The following is an 18,909-nucleotide window of genomic DNA, read 5'->3' as shown; positions in this document are numbered from 1 at the left end:
AACCCTGGTCATTAGAGAAATGCAAATCAAAACCACAATGAGATACCATCCCACGCCAGTTAGAATGGTGATCATTAAAAAGGAAACAACAGATGCTGGAGAGGATGTGGAGAAATAGGAATGCTTTCACACTGTTGGTGGGAGTGTAAATTTGTTCAACCACTGTGCAAGACAATGTGGCGCTTCCTCAAGGATCTAGAACCAGAAATACCATTTGACCCAGCAATCCCATTACTGAGTATAACCCCAAAGGATTATGAATCATGCTGCTATAAAGACACATGCGCACGTATGTTTGTTGCAGCACTGTTCACAATAGCAAAGACTTGGAACTGACCCAAATGCCCATCAATGAGAGACTGGATAAAGAAATTGTGACACATATACACCATGGAATACTATGCAGCCATATAAAAGGATGAGTTCAAGTCCTTTGCAGGAACATGGATGAAGCTGGAAACCATCATTCTGAGCAAACTAACACAGGAACAGAAATTCAGACACCACATGTTTTCACTCATAAGTGGGAGTTGAACAATGAGAACACATGGACACAGGGAGGGAAACATCACAAACCAGGGCCTGTTGCGGGGTTGGGGGCGAGGGGAAAGAAAACATTAGGAGAAATACTTAATGTAGATGATGGGTTGACGGGTGCAGCAAACCACCATGGCACGTCTATACCTATGTAATGAACCTGTACGTTCTGCACATGTATCCTAGAACTTCAAGTATAATGACAAAAAAAAAAAAAAGGAAATGCTTAAACAAAACAAAATTACATGACAAGAAAATATGTGTATGTTTCAAGGTGACTATAATTTTTTTTTTTAATTATAGGTCGAGCACTGTGGCTCATGCCTGTAATCCCAGCACTTTGAGAGGCTGAGGCGGGCAGATTGCCTGAGTTCAGGAGTTTGCAACCAGCCTTGGCAACACGGTGAGACCCCGTCTTTACTTAAATACAAAAAATTAGCGTGGTGTGGCTTTGTGCGCCTGTAGTCCCAGCTACTCAGGAGGCTGAGGCAGAAGAATTGCTTGAACCCAGGAGGTGGAGGTTGCAGTGAGTCAAGATCATGCCACTGCACTTCAGCCTAGGTGACAGAGTGAGACTCCATATCCAAAAAAAAAAAAAAAATTACAAAAACTAAAATTAAAAATTCACTAAAGGAATGCAAAGGCAGATTTAAGCAATCAAGAGAAAGAATCTGCAAACAAAGATAAGCTTATTTAGATTATCCAATATGAAGAATTGAAAGAAAAAGACAAAATATAAACAGAGACTCAGAAACATTTGGGACATACCCAAGTATACCACCACATTCATAGTGAGAGTCCTAGAAAGGGGGGACAAGAGACAAAGATGTAGAAAGAATATTGGAAAACTAATGGCAAAAAACTTCCTAAATTTGATTTTTTTTAATATGACTCTACACATTCAAGAAGCTCAAAGAACTCCACGTAGGATAAACTAAGATATCCATATCATAATAATGAAAATATTGAAAGCCAAAATCAAAAAGAAAATCATGAAAGCATCAAGAGAAAAGTGAGTTTGTTCCAAAACTTCTGAGCACATTTTCTTTAGAATCATTTTTATATGAAAATGCTCTCAAATAGTTCCTATTCTTCCTAAAATATTTATCTTAATTGTCTTAGTACCAGAGCTGGCACATAGTAAGTACTCAGGCATGGCAGTATTCACTTTCCATCTCAAAGAAGTAAAGCATTTACATAAAATGTGTCACCTCTTTGGTAAAAAATAAAAAATATAGACTAAAAAAAGTTGATAGCCTCATAATTCTTTGACTTTTGCTAGCTTGGTGGGAATATATATTCTATTTCTAGTGAGGTTGAAAATTTTTCCAAACATAGCTGTTTTATTATCATTTTTATTATATTTTATAATTTCTACTTATTTCCAGTCTTTTTTAAGACATTTATTCAGCATCACAATCAGACTATTACATTGAGAATTCAACAGCATGGGTGCAAAAAAAATTAAAAATCTACATTATAACCCTGTGTTGGAATGCTTTACACTTTCCACAGAACAGAAACTGAAACAACCTGTTATACAATTAGTCATAAATACAGTCCTTGAGTTTTTTTGCCCGTAAACATGAGTACTTGTCTAAAACATGTCTTCTTTGTAGCAGGTAGGCCCTGCCACCACTGTGCTTGGCTGAGTTCACAAATCTGTTGTAACCTGTAGCTTCCCTGTTGCTTCTCTTGCTCTCCTCTTCTGCTAAGCTTTGTTTCCTAATCAAAATCTTCTGCCACTGCCATAGCTACTGCTGCTGCTGGAACCACCATAGCCATTTTGGTTTCATGGTTTGGCAAAGTATTGGCCTCCACCACCATAGGGGCCAGAGCTTCTGCCTCCAAAATTTCCTCCCTTCATGGGTCTGAAATTTGAAGACTGATTGTTGTAATTCCCGAAATCATTGTAACTTCCACCACCTCCCAAATTGCTTTCATCATTACCAAATCCATTAGAGCCATCCCCACTGCCACCATATCCACCACCACCATGGCTGCCAACAAAGCACTGAAGTTTCCTCCATGACCAAAGTTGTCATTCCCACCAAAACCACCTCCATGACCACCAACAAAGCTTCCAGAACCACTTCGACCTCTTTGGCTGGCTGAAGCACTAGCTACCTCTTGCTTTCACAGGGCTTTCCTAACTTCACCGTTGTGGCCATTCACAGGATGGTATTTTTGAATGACAATCATATCCACAGAGTCATGGTCATCAAAGGTTACAAAGGCAAAGCCCCTTTTCTTGCCACTGCCTCAGTCAGTCGTGATTTCAATCACTTCAATTTTTCCATACTGTTCAAAATAATCTCTTAGGTGATGTTCTTCAGTGTCTTCTTTAATGCCACCAACAAATATCTTTTTCACAGTTAAGTGGGTCTTTGAGAATCTTCTCTTGAGACAGCTCTTTGGTTCCACAGTTCTTCCATCCACCTTGTGTAGCCTTGCATTCATGACTGCATCCACCTCCTCCACAGCGGCACATGTGACAAACCCAAAGCCCCCAGAGCGCTTGGTGTTTGGGTCTTTCCTTACCACACAATCCATGAGTGTTCCCCATTGCTCAAAATGGCTCCTTCCTCAGTCTCTCATTGGTTGTTTCAAAGTTCAACTCTCCAATGAAGAGCTTCCTCAGCTGTTCGGGCTCTTTAGGAGACTCCGACTTAGACATCAGGGCAGGGAGAAGAGAGACTTTAACGATGCTTCTTCGGTGGCATCCACGGGCAGGAAGGCATTTCCATTTTTTTTTTATTTTTTTTTTTTAGACAGAGTTTCACTCTTGTTGCCCAGGCTGGATTGCAATGGCATGATCTCCACTCACCGCAACCTCTGCCTCCCGGGTTCAAGCCATTCTCCTGCCTCAGCCTCCCAAGTAGCTGGGATTACAGGCACCCACAACCACGCCTGGCTAATTTTGTATTTTTAGTAGAGAGGGAGTTTCTCCATGTTGGTCAGGCTGGTCTCGAACTCCCGACCTCAGGTGATCCACCTGCCTCGGCCTCCCAAAGTGCTGGGATTACAGGAGGCATTTCCATTATTCTTACACCTATTAGTAAAGCAGCAACACCTTATTTAAAAGAGAGAGAGGAAAGAGAGAAGTGACTCATTATGTGCAAGGGATCCTGAATAAGATTAATGCTTATTCAGGTAGGGGGATGACATATTTAAAATGCTGAAAGAAAATAAATTGCCAGCAAGAACTCCATATCTGGCAAAATTATCCTTCAAATAGAAGATAATCTTCAAAAGAAGACACTCAACAAACTAGTATAGAATGAAACTCTCAGAACCTGGTAAAGGTCATCTATGAAAAATTCACAGCTCAAATAAAAGAAAATAAAAGGCACCAAGAATTAAAAGTTGTAAGTAAGATTATCTCTAATCAAAGATGGCATGATCTTATACATAGAAAGTGCTGGCCAGGCGCGGTGGCTCACGCCTGTAATCCCAGCACTTTGGGAGGCTGAGGCAGGCAGATCACGAGGTCAGGAGATCGAGACCATCCTGGCTAACACGGTGAAATCCCGTCTTTACTAAAAATACAAAAAATTAGCTGGGCATGGTGGCGGGCACCTGTAGTTCCAGCTACTCGGGAGGCTGAGGCAGGAGATGGTGTGAACCTGGGAGGTGGGAGGTGGTGCTTGCAGTGAACCGAGATTGTGCCACTGCACTCCAACCTGGGCAACAGAGCGGGACTCCATCTCAAAAAAAAAAAAAAACAAAAAAACAAAAAAAAACAAAAAAAAACCCAGAAAGTGCTAAATGAGACACTTAAAAAACACTATTAGAACTAATAAATGAGTCCAAAATGTTGCAGATCAATATATAATAATCAAAGTCAATATACAAAACAAAGAGCAAAAATTATAAAACTACAAGAAAACATAAGGGGAGAACATTGTGACCTTGGATTTGGCAAAGTATTCTTAGATATGACACCATAAACATGAGCAACAAAAGAAAATATAGATAAATTGTACTTCATCAAAATTAAAAAATAAATTGTTCTTCAAGGGACACCACTAAGAAAGTGAAAAAATGACACTCAGAATGAAAAAAAAATTGCCAATCATATATTTGAGAAGGGTCATATATCTAGAATTAATAAGCAACCTTTGCCATCTTTGAAATTCTATAATAAAAAGTCAAATATCGCAAATAAGCAAAAAATGTTCATAGATATTTCTCAAAGCAGGTATGAAAATGGCAATGAACCCATAAGCAAATAATCAAAGAAATGCAAATCAAAACCACAATGAGAGATCACCTCACACTTACTAAGATATCTAGATTTAAAGTTTCAGGTAACAGGAAGTGTTGGCGAGGATGTGGAGAAATTATAATCCTCATACACCATTGGTGGAAAAGCAAAATGGTACAACCACTTTGAAAAACAGTCTAGCATTTCTCAAACAATTAAACTCAATTAGAGTTAACATATAATCCAGCAATTCCACTTCTAGATATAAACCCAGGAGAAATAAAGACTTATCCACACAGAAACTGGCACACAAATGTTTTATGGCATCACAATTTATAATAGCACCCCCCAAATGAAAATAAACCAAATGTTCATCAATCCAAGGGTGGATAAATGAAATGCATTATATCCATGCAATCAGATATTTGGCCATACAAAGGAATGAAGTATTGACACATGCTACAAAATAGGTGAACATTGAAAACAGTTGCTGAGAAAGAAACTACATTGAAAGATCACAATTTTGTGATTTGATTTATATGAAATGTCCAGAATAGGAAAATCTATAAAGACAGACAATGGATTAGTGGTTTCCGGAGGCCAATGCGGAGGGAAATATGTGGTGTGACTGCTAATGAGCAGGGAGATTCTCCTTGGGGTATAAAAAATGTTCTGGAATTAGTAGTAATAGTTGAAAAACCTAGTGAATAAACCAGAAGCCACTGAATTTTACACTTTAAAAAAGTAAATTTTATGGTGAGTGAATTATATCTCAATTAAAAAAAAAGAAAGAAAGAAAAACTAAGTTAAGCCTGGCCCAGAAAAAGAAGTCATCTTAATTTTGAAAGGTTCTGAGACAGATTGATACAATTTATTGTACCCTGAATATTAGTCTTTACTATTTCTGTCATGGTACTAGTGTTATTATTTTCTTCTTACCCCTTAATCTATATTCTTGAAAGCATTGCCATTGTCATTTATTTCATCCTTAAAGTCCTTTTACATTCATTGTTTCAATTAAGCAGTCACAATAACCTTACATACTCTCTCTCGTACTAACTACAATTTGATACTCTGTGAAGCCTCCCCTAGCTATACCAGATGAATTATTTATCTGGATTCTGGACTCACAGCAAGTTGTACTCACTGCTGTATTGCAATTAATGATAACTGTTCATGGTAAGGAGACATGATTTCTTCATCTATTGACCTCAAATGCTGACCCAATGAAGGGATCAATCAGGCATTGTCAAATGTTTGAGTGAGCAAGACAGGGGTATAATCCCTGTACATCCCTCCCTTTAGAATAATATATGAATGTAATAGATGTTTAGGGGCAGTGGAGGGGTAAAGGAAAAGCTCTAAGGTAAAGAAGAAACCTGGGTTTTCAGACAGACACAAAGAAGGTGATAAATTTAAAAACTCTAAGAGAAAAAGACTTTATGAAGGACACTAGGAAGAGAGAAAAAAAGGTGGAATTGAAGACATGGAAAACAACTAGTATTGGAACAGGAAATGCAAAAACAAATTTAATGAACACTCTCAGGCCAAGAGCCTCTGAGTTGTTTCTGAGCCCTTCCCTTCTTCAGATATGAAGAGTGTCTATCAATAATCTCTTCCATCTGGCTCTATACCAAAGCGTATACCATGTGGCTTGGATCCTTGTATTGAATGGGAGAGCGAAATGGGCCCTGATGGCAGGGGAGGAAATTAGAGCTGAGAAAGGGAAAGATATACAGAGGCAGGAGAATCCCTGCTCCCAGAGGACAGGAGGGAATAAATACTGTATGAGACAAGACCTGAGATTCGATTCTATATGTTAAGGAAGCCAGCGCTGTGTATGAATTGTGGAATTGAGAAGCTGTGAATCTGAGCAGGTGACATCAGGGAGGTAAGTCTGGGTCAGATATTTTTAGGATGAAGAGAAAGTATTGATATGGAGGAATAGGATGAGAAATTGGCAATGTTCAAAGAGGGACAGAGAGAATAATGGGCAAGGGTAGCTGGAATGAATTGTGTTTTCCTGAGGGGTGGAGTAGAAGAAGGGCAGTTTGGAGGGTAACTTTCTAGGTAAGGTTGGAGAGACTGGATGAGTAAATAATCCTTGGCTCTCAAGGAGGATGCAAGAATCATAAATTACAGATAGATTATATCCTCAGACATTGAGGAACAGTGGAAACGAAACTACCGCATATGGGAGATCATGCATAAGGGATAAATGGGTCAAGTTCCTGGACAGAAGAGTCAGGTAAAGGATTTAAAAACAGGTGGTAGAAATGTACTAAAATAGTAGAAGGGATAATTTCTCCCATTAAAAAAAAATGGAAGATAATTAGAGTTATGAAGGAGGATTGCCAGAGTACAGAGAAAAGAAGATAAAGGAATGTTTGCTTGATGGTCTAGATTTCTCTGTCATTGCAGAGATCAGCCCATCTGCTGTACTGGGTCTTGGAGGAGAGGAAGGAAGAGAAGGTTTGGAACCAACATTCATATTTTGGGAACCCGATAAGGGATAAGTCAACAGATGACAAAAAAATTCTAATAGAAATTGCCTAGATTTGTAATAGATCATATATATGAATTTATCAAACAAAAATATACTGCCTAAGAATGAAAACCAGGAATATGAGCCAGGATAAGGAATTGTTAGTGACTGGGGGCATTAAATGTGGTCAGTATTATTCAAGTTTCTAACCAAGGAACTCAGACTTGCAGAGTTGAAGCCTAAAGCCAAGCGAAAGTAAATAAAATCTGCTTCCATTCTTACAGTTAATGTATTTAATTTTGTATTTAACTTTGAATAGTCTATCTCTGACCTGATTCTACTCTAAAAGATGTAAATTTCCGTGGTGGCTGAGAGATGTTTAATTGGAAAAGATACATTAGAAAAGACACGAGATTCCAAAGATAACTGAAGGAGGCACTCGTGGACAAGGGGATTAAGTATACATGGAGTGGAAGGCTTTTTTAAAAAGAGCTGCCAGATAGACACTTAAAGTAGAGTTGCTCAGTTTTGAGATGTGAAGACTTTAGTGGATGCCTGAATTGGAATGAAAACAAAAATTACTGGGATGGAGAACAGGGAGACACCAGATGGACACAGGCTGCCTTGGAGGTTCATTGTTTAGGAGGAGAACTGAAGTCAAGTTGGAGAAGAAAGGTGTTTGCAAGCACTGATTTCACCAACAAAGGAGGGAACATGTAGCAGAGGATGAACATGATGAATGATGGGTGCTGTGGAAAGAATGAGCAAAACGGTGGCACCAACTATAGACACGAAGAGAACATGAGAACAGAAGATCCATGATGAGAAACTTGTGATTTTTGTGGTGCTGGTTGTTGTCAGTGTAAACTTACATGGCTGAGTGAGTGGGAACTTACCTCCTCTGCCGTCTTTTGAACATTCATTAAGTGTAAATTCTAACTCAGTCATAGCAAATGAGACATAGTCCTGTCTCACAGAGAGCTCACAATATAGTGGGACTGAAAATATTTTAGTACAGTAAGTATAGAGAGGGAGAAAGGGAGATAGCTGCAGGGGAATGCAATAGTACAGAGAAAGTTGCTGATTCAGCCATTTGGAGGGATGAGAAAAATCTTTCTGGATGAGAAATATAGACTGCCTATATTAAAGAGGAGGATGCAAGTAGAAGAAGTGGAATGCATAAAAGACCACAGTAAAATAAGAGTAGTTTCAGGGGCACACATGCTTTCCAGTATGAGTAGAGAAAAAAGAAAGAAGGGAGGGAGAGAGAGACAGTGTTTGTGTGTGTTAGTTGCATGAATCTTTCAGGCAATGGGAGTTATTATCCATAATCAAGATAGTGCATATGCAAAATTATCTTTTGGGAAGATTGTTTAATTGTGAGGAATGGTTTAGAGTCTAGAACTGCAGACTAGGAGACCAGTTGGGAGGTCTTTTGATAAGTGGATCTAGAGCCTGGAAAGTAACATAATGGCAACGTAAATTTGGGAGATATTAGCACATGAAGGCTAAGTTGAGCCAAGGTAGTAGACAAAATTGACCAGAGAGAGGAAAGAGTGAGAAGAGGATGGCTACAGACCATTAAGAAAAACAAACAGGAGCGGGGCGGAGCAAGATGGTCAAATAGGAACAGCTCCAGTCTCCAACTCCCAGCGCGAGCGACACAGAAGACTGCTGATTTCTGCATTTTCAACTGAGGTACTGGGTTCATTTTACTAGGGAGTGCCAGACAATCAGTGCTGGTCAGCTGCTGCAGCCCGACCAGCGAGAGCTGAAGCAGGGCGAGGCATCACCTCACCTGGGAAGCGCAACGGGGAAGGGAATCCCTTTTCCTAGCCAGGGGAACTGAGACACACAACACCTAGAAAATCGAGTAACTCCCACTCCAATACTTCGCTTTAAGCAAACGGGCACACCAGGAGATCATACCTCACACCTGGCCGGGAGGGTCCCACGCCCACGGAGCCTCCCTCATTGCTAGCACAGCAGTCTGCAATCTCGTGGCAAGGCAGCAGCGAGCCTGGGGGAGGGGCGCCCGCCATTGCTGAGGCTTAAGTAGGTAAACAAAGCCTCTGGGAAGCTCGAACTGGGTGGAGCTCACAGCAGCTCAAGGAAACCTGCCTGTCTCTGTAGACTCCACCTCTGGGGACAGGACACAGCTAAACAACAACAAAAGCAGCAGAAACCTCTGCAGTTGCAAACGACTCTGTCTGACAGCTTTGAAGAGAGCGGTGGATCTCCCAACACGGAGGTTGAGATCTGAGAAGGGACAGACTGCCTGTTCAAGTGGGTCCCTGACCCCTGAGTAGCCTAACTGGGAGACATCCCCCACTAGGGGCAGTCTGACACCCCACACTTCACAGGGTGGAGTACACCCCTGAGAGGAAGCCTCCAAAGCAAGAATCAGACAGGTACACTTGCTGTTCAGCAATATTCTATCTTCTGCAGCCTCTGCTGCTGATACCCAGGCAAACAGGGTCTGGAGTGGACCTCAAGCAATCTCCAACAGACCTCCAGCTGAGGGTCCTGACTGTTAGAAGGAAAACTATCAAACAGGAAGGACACCTACACCAAAACCCCATCAGTACGTCACCATCATCAAAGACCAGAGACAGATAAAACCACAAAGATGGGGAAAAAGCAGGACAGAAAAGCTGGAAATTCAAAAAATAAGAGCGCATGTCCCCTGGCAAAGGAGCGCAGCTCATCGCCAGCAACGGATCAAAGCTGGACGGAGAATGACTTTTATGAGATGAGAGAAGAAGGCTTCAGTCCATCAAACTTCTAAGAGCTAAAGGAGGAATTATGTACCCAGCACAAAGAAACTAAAAATCTTGAAAAAAAAGTGGAAGAATTGATAGGTAGAGTAATTAATGCAGAGAAGGTCATAAACGAAATGAAAGAGATGAAAACCATGACACGAGAAATACGTGACAAATGCACAAGCTTCAGTAACCGACTTGATCAACTGGAAGAAAGAGTATCAGCGATAGAGGATCAAATGAACGAAATGAAGCAAGAAGAGAAACCAAAAGAAAAAAGAAGAAAAAGAAATGAACAAAGCCTGTAAGAAGTATGGGATTATGTAAAAAGACCAAATCTACGTCTGAATGGGGCGCCTGAAAGTGAGGGGGAAAATGGAACCAAGTTGGAAAACACTCTTCAGGATATCATCCAGGAGAACTTCCCCAACCTAGTAGGGCAGGCCAACATTCAAATCCAGGAAATACAGAGAACGCCACAAAGATACTCCTCAAGAAGAGCAACTCCAAGACACATAATTGCCAGATTCACCAAAGTTGAAATGAAGGAAAAAATCTTAAGGGCAGCCAGAGAGAAAGGTCGGGTTACCCACAAAGGGAAGCCCATCAGACTAACAGCAGATCTCTCGGCAGAAACTCTACAAGCCAGAAGAGAGTGGGGGCCAATATTCAACATTCTTAAAGAAAAGAATTTTCAACCCAGAATTTCATATCCAGCCAAACTAAGTTTCATAAGTGAAGGAGAAACAAAATCCTTTACAGATAAGCAAATGCTTAGAGATTTTGTCACCACTAGGCCTGCCTTACAAGAGGCCCTGAAGGAAGCACTAAACATGGAAAGGAACAACCGGTACCAGCCATCTCAAAAACATGCCAAAATGTAAAGACCATCGAGGCTAGGAAGAAACTGCATCAACTAACGAGCAAAATAACCAGTTAATATCATAATGGCAGGATCAAGTTCACACATAACAATCTTAACCTTAAATGTAAATGGACTAAATGGTCCAATTAAGAGACACAGACTGGCAAACTGGATAAAGAGTCAAGACCCATCAGTCTGCTGTATTCAGGAGACCCATCTCACACGCAGAGACATACATAGGCTCAAAATAAAGGGATGGAGGAAGATTTACCAAGCAAATGGAGAACAAAAAAAAAAAAGCAGGGGTTGCAATACTAGTCTCTGATAAAATAGACTTTAAACCATCAAAGATCAAAAGAGACAAAGAAGGCCATTACATAATGGTAAAGGGATCAATTCAACAGGAAGAGCTAACTATCCTAAATATATATGCACCCAATACAGGAGCACCCAGATTCATAAAGCAAGTCCTTAGAGACTTACAAAGAGACTTAGACTCCCATACAATAATAATGGGAGACTTCAACACTCCACTGTCAACATTAGACAGATCAACGAGACAGAAAGTTAACAAGGATATCCAGGAATTGAACTCAGCTCTGCAGCAAGCAGACCTAATAGACATCTATAGAACTCTCCACCCCAAATCAACAGAATATACATTCTTCTCAGCACCACATTGCACTTATTCCAAAATTGACCACATAATTGGAAGTAAAGCACTCCTCAGCAAATGTACAAGAACAGAAATTATAACAAATTGTCTCTCAGACCACAGTGCAATCAAACTAGAACTCGGGACTAAGAAACTCAATCAAAACTGCTCAACTACATGGAAACTGAACAACCTGCTCCTGAATGACTACTGGGTACATCACGAAATGAAGGCAGAAATAAAGATGTTCTTTCAAACCAATGAGAACAAAGATACAACATACCAGAATCTCTGGGACACATTTAAAGCAGTGTGTAGAGGGAAATTTATAGCACTACATGCCCACAAGAGAAAGCTGGAAAGATCTAAAGTTGACACTCTAACATCACAATTAAAAGAACTGGAGAAGCAAGAGCAAACACATTCGAAAGCTAGCAGAAGGCAAGAAATAACTAAGATCAGAGCAGAACTGAAGGAGATAGAGACACAAAAAACCCTCCAAAAAATCAATGAATCCAGGAGTTGGTTTTTTGAAAAGATCAACAAAATTGACAGACCGCTAGCAAGACTAATAAAGAAGAAAAGACAGAAAAATCAAATCGACGCAATAAAAAATGATAAAGGGGGTATCACCACCGACCCCACAGAAATACAAACTACCATCAGAGAATACTATAAACACCTCTACGCAAATAAACTGGAAAATCTAGAAGAAATGGATAATTTCCTGGACACTTACACTCTTCCAAGACTAAACCAGGGAGAAGTTGAATCCCTGAATAGACCAATAGCAGGCTCTGAAATTGAGGCAATAATTAATAGCCTACCAACCAAAAAAAGTCCAGGACCAGATGGATTCACAGCTGAATTCTACCAGAGGTACAAGGAGGAGGTGGTACCATTCCTTCTGAAACTATTCCAATCAATAGAAAAAGAGGGAATCCTCCCTAACTCATTTTATGAGGCCAACATCATCCTGATACCAAAGCCTGGCAGAGACACAACAAAAAGAGAGAATTTTAGACCAATATCCCTGATGAACATCAGTGCAAAAATCCTTAATAAAATACTGGCAAACCAGATTCAGCAGCACATCCAAAAGCTTATCCACCATGATCAAGTTGGCTTCATCCCTGGGATGCAAGGTTGGTTCAACATTCGCAAATCAATAAACATAATCCAGCATATAAACAGAACCAAAGACAAGAACCACATGATTATCTCAATAGATGCAGAAAAGGCTTTTGACAAAATTCAACAGCCCTTCATGCTAAAAATGCTCAATAAGTTCGGTATTGATGGAACGTACCTCAAAATAATAAGAGCTATTTATGACAAACCCACAGCCAATATCATACTGAATGGGCAAAAACTGGAAAAATTCCCTTTGAAAACTGGCACAAGACAGGGATGCCCTCTCTCACCACTCCTATTTAACAAAGTGTTGGAAGTTCTGGCTAGGGCAATCAGGCAAGAGAAAGAAATCAATGGTATTCAGTTAGGAAAAGAAGAAGTCAAATTGTCCCTGTTTGCAGATGACATGATTGTATATTTAGAAAACCCCATTGTCTCAGCCCAAAATCTCCTTAAGCTGATAAGCAACTTCAGCAAAGTCTCAGGATACAAAATTAATGTGCAAAAATCACAAGCATTCTTATACACCAGTAACAGACAAACAGAGAGCCAAATCAGGAATGAACTTCCATTCACAATTGCTTCAAAGAGAATAAAATACCTAGGAATCCAACTTACAAGGGATGTAAAGGACCTCTTCAAGGAGAACTACAAACCACTGCTCAGTGAAATAAAAGAGGACACAAACAAATGGAAGAACATACCATGCTCATGGATAGGAAGAATCAATATCGTGAAAATGGCCATACTGCCCAGGGTTATTTATAGATTCAATGCCATCCCCATCAAGCTACCAATGAGTTTCTTCACAGAATTGGAAAAAACTGCTTTAAAGTTCATATGGAACCAAAAAAGGGCCTGCATCTCCAAGACAATCCTAAGTCAAAAGAACAAAGCTGGAGGCATCACGCTACCTGACTTCAAACTATACTACAAGGCTACAGTAACCAAAACAGCATGGTACTGGTACCAAAACAGAGATATAGACCAATGGAACAGAACAGAGTCCTCAGAAATAATACCACACATCTACAGCCATCTGATCTTTGACAAACCTGAGAGAAATAAGAAATGGGGAAAGGATTCCCTATTTAATAAATGGTGCTGGGAAAATTGGCTAGCCATAAGTAGAAAGCTGAAACTGGATCCTTTCCTTACTCCTTATACGAAAATTCATTCAAGATGGATTAGAGACTTAAATGTTAGACCTAGTACCATAAAAATCCTAGAAGAAACCTAGGTAATACCATTCACGACATAGGCATGGGCAAAGACTTCATGTCTAAAACACCAAAAGCAACGGCAGCAAAAGCCAAAATTGACAAATGGGATCTCATTAAACTAAAGAGCTTCTGCACAGCAAAAGAAACTACCATCAGAGTGAACAGGCAACCTACAGAATGGGAGAAAATTTTTGCAATCTACTCATCTGACAGAGGGCTAATATCCAGAACCTACAAAGAACTCAAACAAATTTACAAGAAAAAAACAAACAACCCCATCAAAAAGTGGGCAAAGGACATGAACAGACATTTCTCAAAGGAAGACATTCATACAGCCAACAGACACATGAAAAAATGCTCATCATCACTGGCCATCAGAGAAAGGAAATCAAAACCACAATGAGATACCATCTCACACCAGTTAGAATGGCAATCGTTAAAAAGTCAGGAAACAACAGGTGCTGGAGAGGATGTGGAGAAATAGGAACATTTTTACACTGTTGGTGGGAATGTAAAGTAGTTCAACCATTATGGAAAACAGTATGGCGATTCCTCAAGGATCTAGAACTAGATGTACCATATGACCCAGCCATTCCATTACTGGGTATATACCCAAAGAATTATAAATCATGCTGCTATAAAGACACATGCACACGTATGTTTATTGCAGCACTATTCACAATAGCAAAGACTTGGAATCAACCCAAATGTCCATCAGTGACAGACTGGATTAAGAAAATGTGGCACATATAAACCATGGAGTACTATGCAGTCATAAAAAAGGATGAGTTTGTGTCCTTTGTAGGGACATGGATGCAGCTGGAAACCATCATTCTTAGCAAACTATCACAAGAACAGAAAACCAAACACCACATGTTCTCACTCATAGGTGGGAACTGAACAATGAGATCACTTGGACTCGGGAAGGGGAACATCACACACCGGGGCCTATCATGGGGAGGGGGGAGTGGGGAGGAATTGCACTGGGAGTTATACCTGATGTAAATGACGAGTTGATGGGTGCTGACGAGTTGATGGGTGCAGCACAGCAACATGGTACAAGTATGCATATGTAATAAACCTGCACGTTATGCACATGTACCCTAGAACTTAAAGTTTAATAATAATAACAAATAAATTTTTAAGAAAACAGTAAATAATTCTGCAGGGAGAGAGATGATTTAATGAGAGCAGGATCAGACCAGGGTACAAGAGAAGAAACGGTGGAAGGTAGAGAAATCAAAGTCAAAATTGGTCTTTCATGGAAGAATGATTTTTAAAGGAAAGAAGAGAGACAAAACTGTAATTTAAAAGAGAGTTTAGTAGAATAAAATGTTTTTATTATAGTTGTTCTTAATTTTTTGCTTGTCTTCAGGTTAAAAACATTTGAATGTTCTTTAATAAAGATCCAGGAAATTAGGAGAAGCTGAAGATAAAGAGAGAGAATAATTGATGAAACAAAGTCCCTGAAGTGGTAGGAAAGAAAGGAAGTTCAGAGAATAGGTGGGGAAATTATTATTGACGCTATAGCTACATACATTCATACACACATAAATACATGTATATACATGCATACATACATATGTACATATATGAATGCATGCATGCAAGTATGCATATGTATGTTTGTCTGTGTATAAGGTTGTTTTTAAAAGAATCTAATAAGTTAAATATTCATACATGAGGCCCTAGGTTCATTTCCCAGCACCTCCAAAAAATTACTCAAGAAACTTTTCTTATATTTAGGTAAAGTAAAATACATTGCAGCTATGACAAAAGAAACATTGGAAAATAGAAAAGATATTAGCACCTCTTTCTCTGGGACTGGAGGAAATGAGGGGAGGATGGATGCAGAGATAAATAAATTTACAGGAAGGGAATAATATGAGAGATATGTTCCTGATAGTCTTGAAATGTGAGTTACAAAAGAGAAACATTCAGTGGAGAGAGAAAAACAGAATTTGGGCAGTGATAAAAGTCATATAGGCCAGGCATGGTGGCTCATGCCGTAATCCCAGAACTTTGGGAGGCCAAGGCGGGTGGATCACTTGAGGTCAGGAGTTCAAGATCAGCCTGACCAACATGGTGAAACCCCATCTCTACTAAAAATACAAAAAAAAATTAGCCGGGCATGGTGGTGGGCGCCTGTAATCCTAGTTATTCGGGAGGCTGAGACAGGAGACTCACTTGAACCCAGGATGCGGAGCTTGCAGTGAGCCAAGATCACATCATTGCACTCCAGCCAGGGCGACAGAGCGAGACTCCATCTCAAAAAAAAAAAAAAAAAAAAAAGTCATATATTCATTGTGAGAATAGTTTAATAGGACTGAGGAGGAATCACGTGTCCTAATATGTACTAAAGACTACTTATGTGATTGTGTCATTTTTTTCACAACCTGACTATGTAAGCTGAGGATAACACTAGTTAGATTTATTTGAAGTCTGAGAATTTACAGATACAGCAGAAACCAATGGGTACTAAAAAGAAATGATCCTGGTGGAAATGATAGACATCTAGAGTAGATAGGGAAGAAAGCTCAATAAGTTCTTACATCAGTGGTTCACAAACTTCAGCATGAATCAGAATCATCTAGAGAGCTTGCCAAAACACAGATTGTTATCCCAACTCTAGGTTTTCTCATCCATAGGTTTGTGGTAGGGCCAAAGAATTTACAAATTCACTGATGATGCTGTGGAGACCAAGCTTCAGAAACGTTGTCCTACACCTTCCTTTCTGCTCTGGATGATAGTGCCACATTTCACAGTCACAGAGGTGACTCAGGAAGTCACACGCAATTTAATAAGCCTTCCATGGAGAAAATTTAGCTTAATATACCAACAAAACAACAATTATGCTCATTTTAAAAATTAGAAAATTGTTACTCAGAGAAGTGACTTGTCCAAGATCATGCAGCCAATAGTTAACAGGGCAGAACTCTGACCCAGGTTTTTTCACACTCTCTCCTGTGTTCTTTCTAAATGCCATAGCTACCTTAACTGCCTTCATCTGTGCCTAGGGAAAAAGGGATATAGGGTTGACAGTACCTACCACCCCCAATCCTACTCTTTCATATAATCTGCTAAGCAAATTGTTGCTTAGTCCTCTTGTTGTAGGACTGCAGTCCTCTCTGCAGGGCCTGGGGCTTTTGCAGAGCTCATTACAGTTCACATGCCCAAAGAGATTGTAGAGATTGGTTTTGATGTTCTACCTATCCCTGTTCTTTTCAGGACCTATGGTACTGTGCTGAGTCTGGCAATGTTTTTGAGCCCTTTCGTTTCCTGAATTTTTTTTTCTGTTTTCTTTTTTTTTTTGGATTTTTAGCAGAGATGGAGTTTCACCATCTTAGCCAGGCTGGTCTTGAACTCCTGACCTCGTGATCCACCCGCCTTGGCCTCCCAAAGTGCTGGGATTACACGCGTGAGCCGCTGCGCCTGGCCTAGTTTCCTGAAATTCTTAAAGTTGTGTGGAGGGCTTCTGAGTAGGAACACAGAGCCTGTCTGTGGGCAGGTCCTGTAACTGTGCAGAGCCCATGTGTAATTATTTAGAGAGAATATGGCTGTGTGCAGAGCCTGTGTGTGATTATCTGTAGAGATATGCCTGTGTGCAGAGGCCATAACTGTCATCAGGCCTCTAACTATATGCAGACCTTGTGCTGTTTGTTTTTATGGACACTCTGCTAATGCGTTCAAAAATCTGAAGCTCTTTTTTCCCTATGGCACAGGTGAGGACTCTGCATAGAATCATGGCCCTTTTTTCTGTTAACAGCATAGCTGCTGTGAACAACTCTGACACTCACATAGCAGGCTGCTTCCTTACTGGCATCCCTGGGCTGGAGCACCTACACATCTGGCTATCCATCCCCTGCTGCATCATGTACATTGCCGCCCTGGCAGGCAATGGCATCCTAATTTGTGTCATCCTCTCCCAGGCAATCCTGTATGAGCCCATGTACATATTCTTATCCATGCTGGCCAGTGCTGATGTTTTGCTCTCTACCACCACCATGCCTAAGGCCCTGCCCAATTTGTGGCTAGGTTATAGCCACGTTTCCTTTGATGGCTGCCTTACTCAGATGTTCTTCATTCACTTCCTCTTTGTGGCTGACTCTGTTGTCCTGGCGGCCATGGCCTTTGATCGCTACGTGGCCATCTGCTCCCCGCTGAGATATGTCACGATCCTCACAAGCAAGGTCATTGGGAAGATTGCCGCTGCCGCCCTGAGCTGCAGGTTCATCATTATGTTTCCATCCATCTTTCTCCTCAAGTGCCTGCACTATTGCCGGATCAACATCATTGCACACACATTTTGTGAGCACATGGGCATTGCCCACCTCTCCTGTTCTGATATCTCCACCAATGTCTGGTATGGGTTGGCAGCTGCTCTTCTCTCCACAGGCCTGGACATCATCCTTATTACTGTTTCCTACATCCGCATCCTCCAAGCAGTCTTCCACCTCCCTTCTCAAGATGCCCGCTCCAAGGCCCTGAGTACCTGTGGATCCCATGTCTGTGTCATCCTACTCTTCTATGTCCCTGCCCTTTTTTCTGTCTTTGCCTATAGGTTTGGTGGGAGAAGCATCCCACGCTATGTCCATATTCTCCTGGCCAACCTCTACATTGTCATTCCTCCTATGCTCAATCCCATTATTTATGGAGTGAGGACCAAGCAAATACTGGAAGGGGCTAAGCAGATGTTTTCAAATCTTGCCAAAGGATCTAAATAAAGGCTTTCAACTTAGTCTCAACCCTTTTCTATACCTATCAATTGTCCCGTATTTAGCCCATTCTTGCCTCTACATTTTCCAATTATCCCTGTGTTATTCTCATCGATATTTCAATTTATTTAAATATGTCATCTATTCAAACCCACCTCTGATTTCTTTTATTGGAAATCTTTAGCAAAATCTATCTAATCCTCTTACCCTTACTATTGAAATGCAATCTGATTTCCCATCACCTCAAGAAAAACTAGCTAATTAGGGGAAATGTAAAAACCAAATTTACAATCTAACTGAAACCTTTCTCTAACTGCTTACATTGG

General features: G+C 40.5%; 1 protein-coding gene and 1 pseudogene across 1 annotated transcript; one reads left to right on the top strand and one right to left on the bottom strand.

Annotated features, from left to right (window-relative positions):
• Positions 1 to 1,091: 1,091 nt before the first annotated feature.
• LOC103877704 lies at positions 1,092 to 3,348 on the bottom strand (annotated as a pseudogene).
• Positions 2,996 to 18,592, top strand: OR52B6 (olfactory receptor, family 52, subfamily B, member 6). Its single transcript, NM_001168861.1, is given in 2 exon segments — positions 2,996 to 3,253; positions 17,591 to 18,592. Coding segments are annotated over 2 exon segments (1,260 nt in total).
• The last annotated feature ends 317 nt before the right edge of the window (positions 18,593 to 18,909 follow it).

Source organism: Papio anubis, chromosome 12 (assembly GCF_008728515.1).
Source record: "Papio anubis isolate 15944 chromosome 12, Panubis1.0, whole genome shotgun sequence".
NCBI lineage: Eukaryota > Metazoa > Chordata > Mammalia > Primates > Cercopithecidae > Papio > Papio anubis.
The sequence above is the reverse complement of the archived record's forward strand: the minus strand, read 5'-3'. Positions and strand labels throughout refer to the sequence as shown.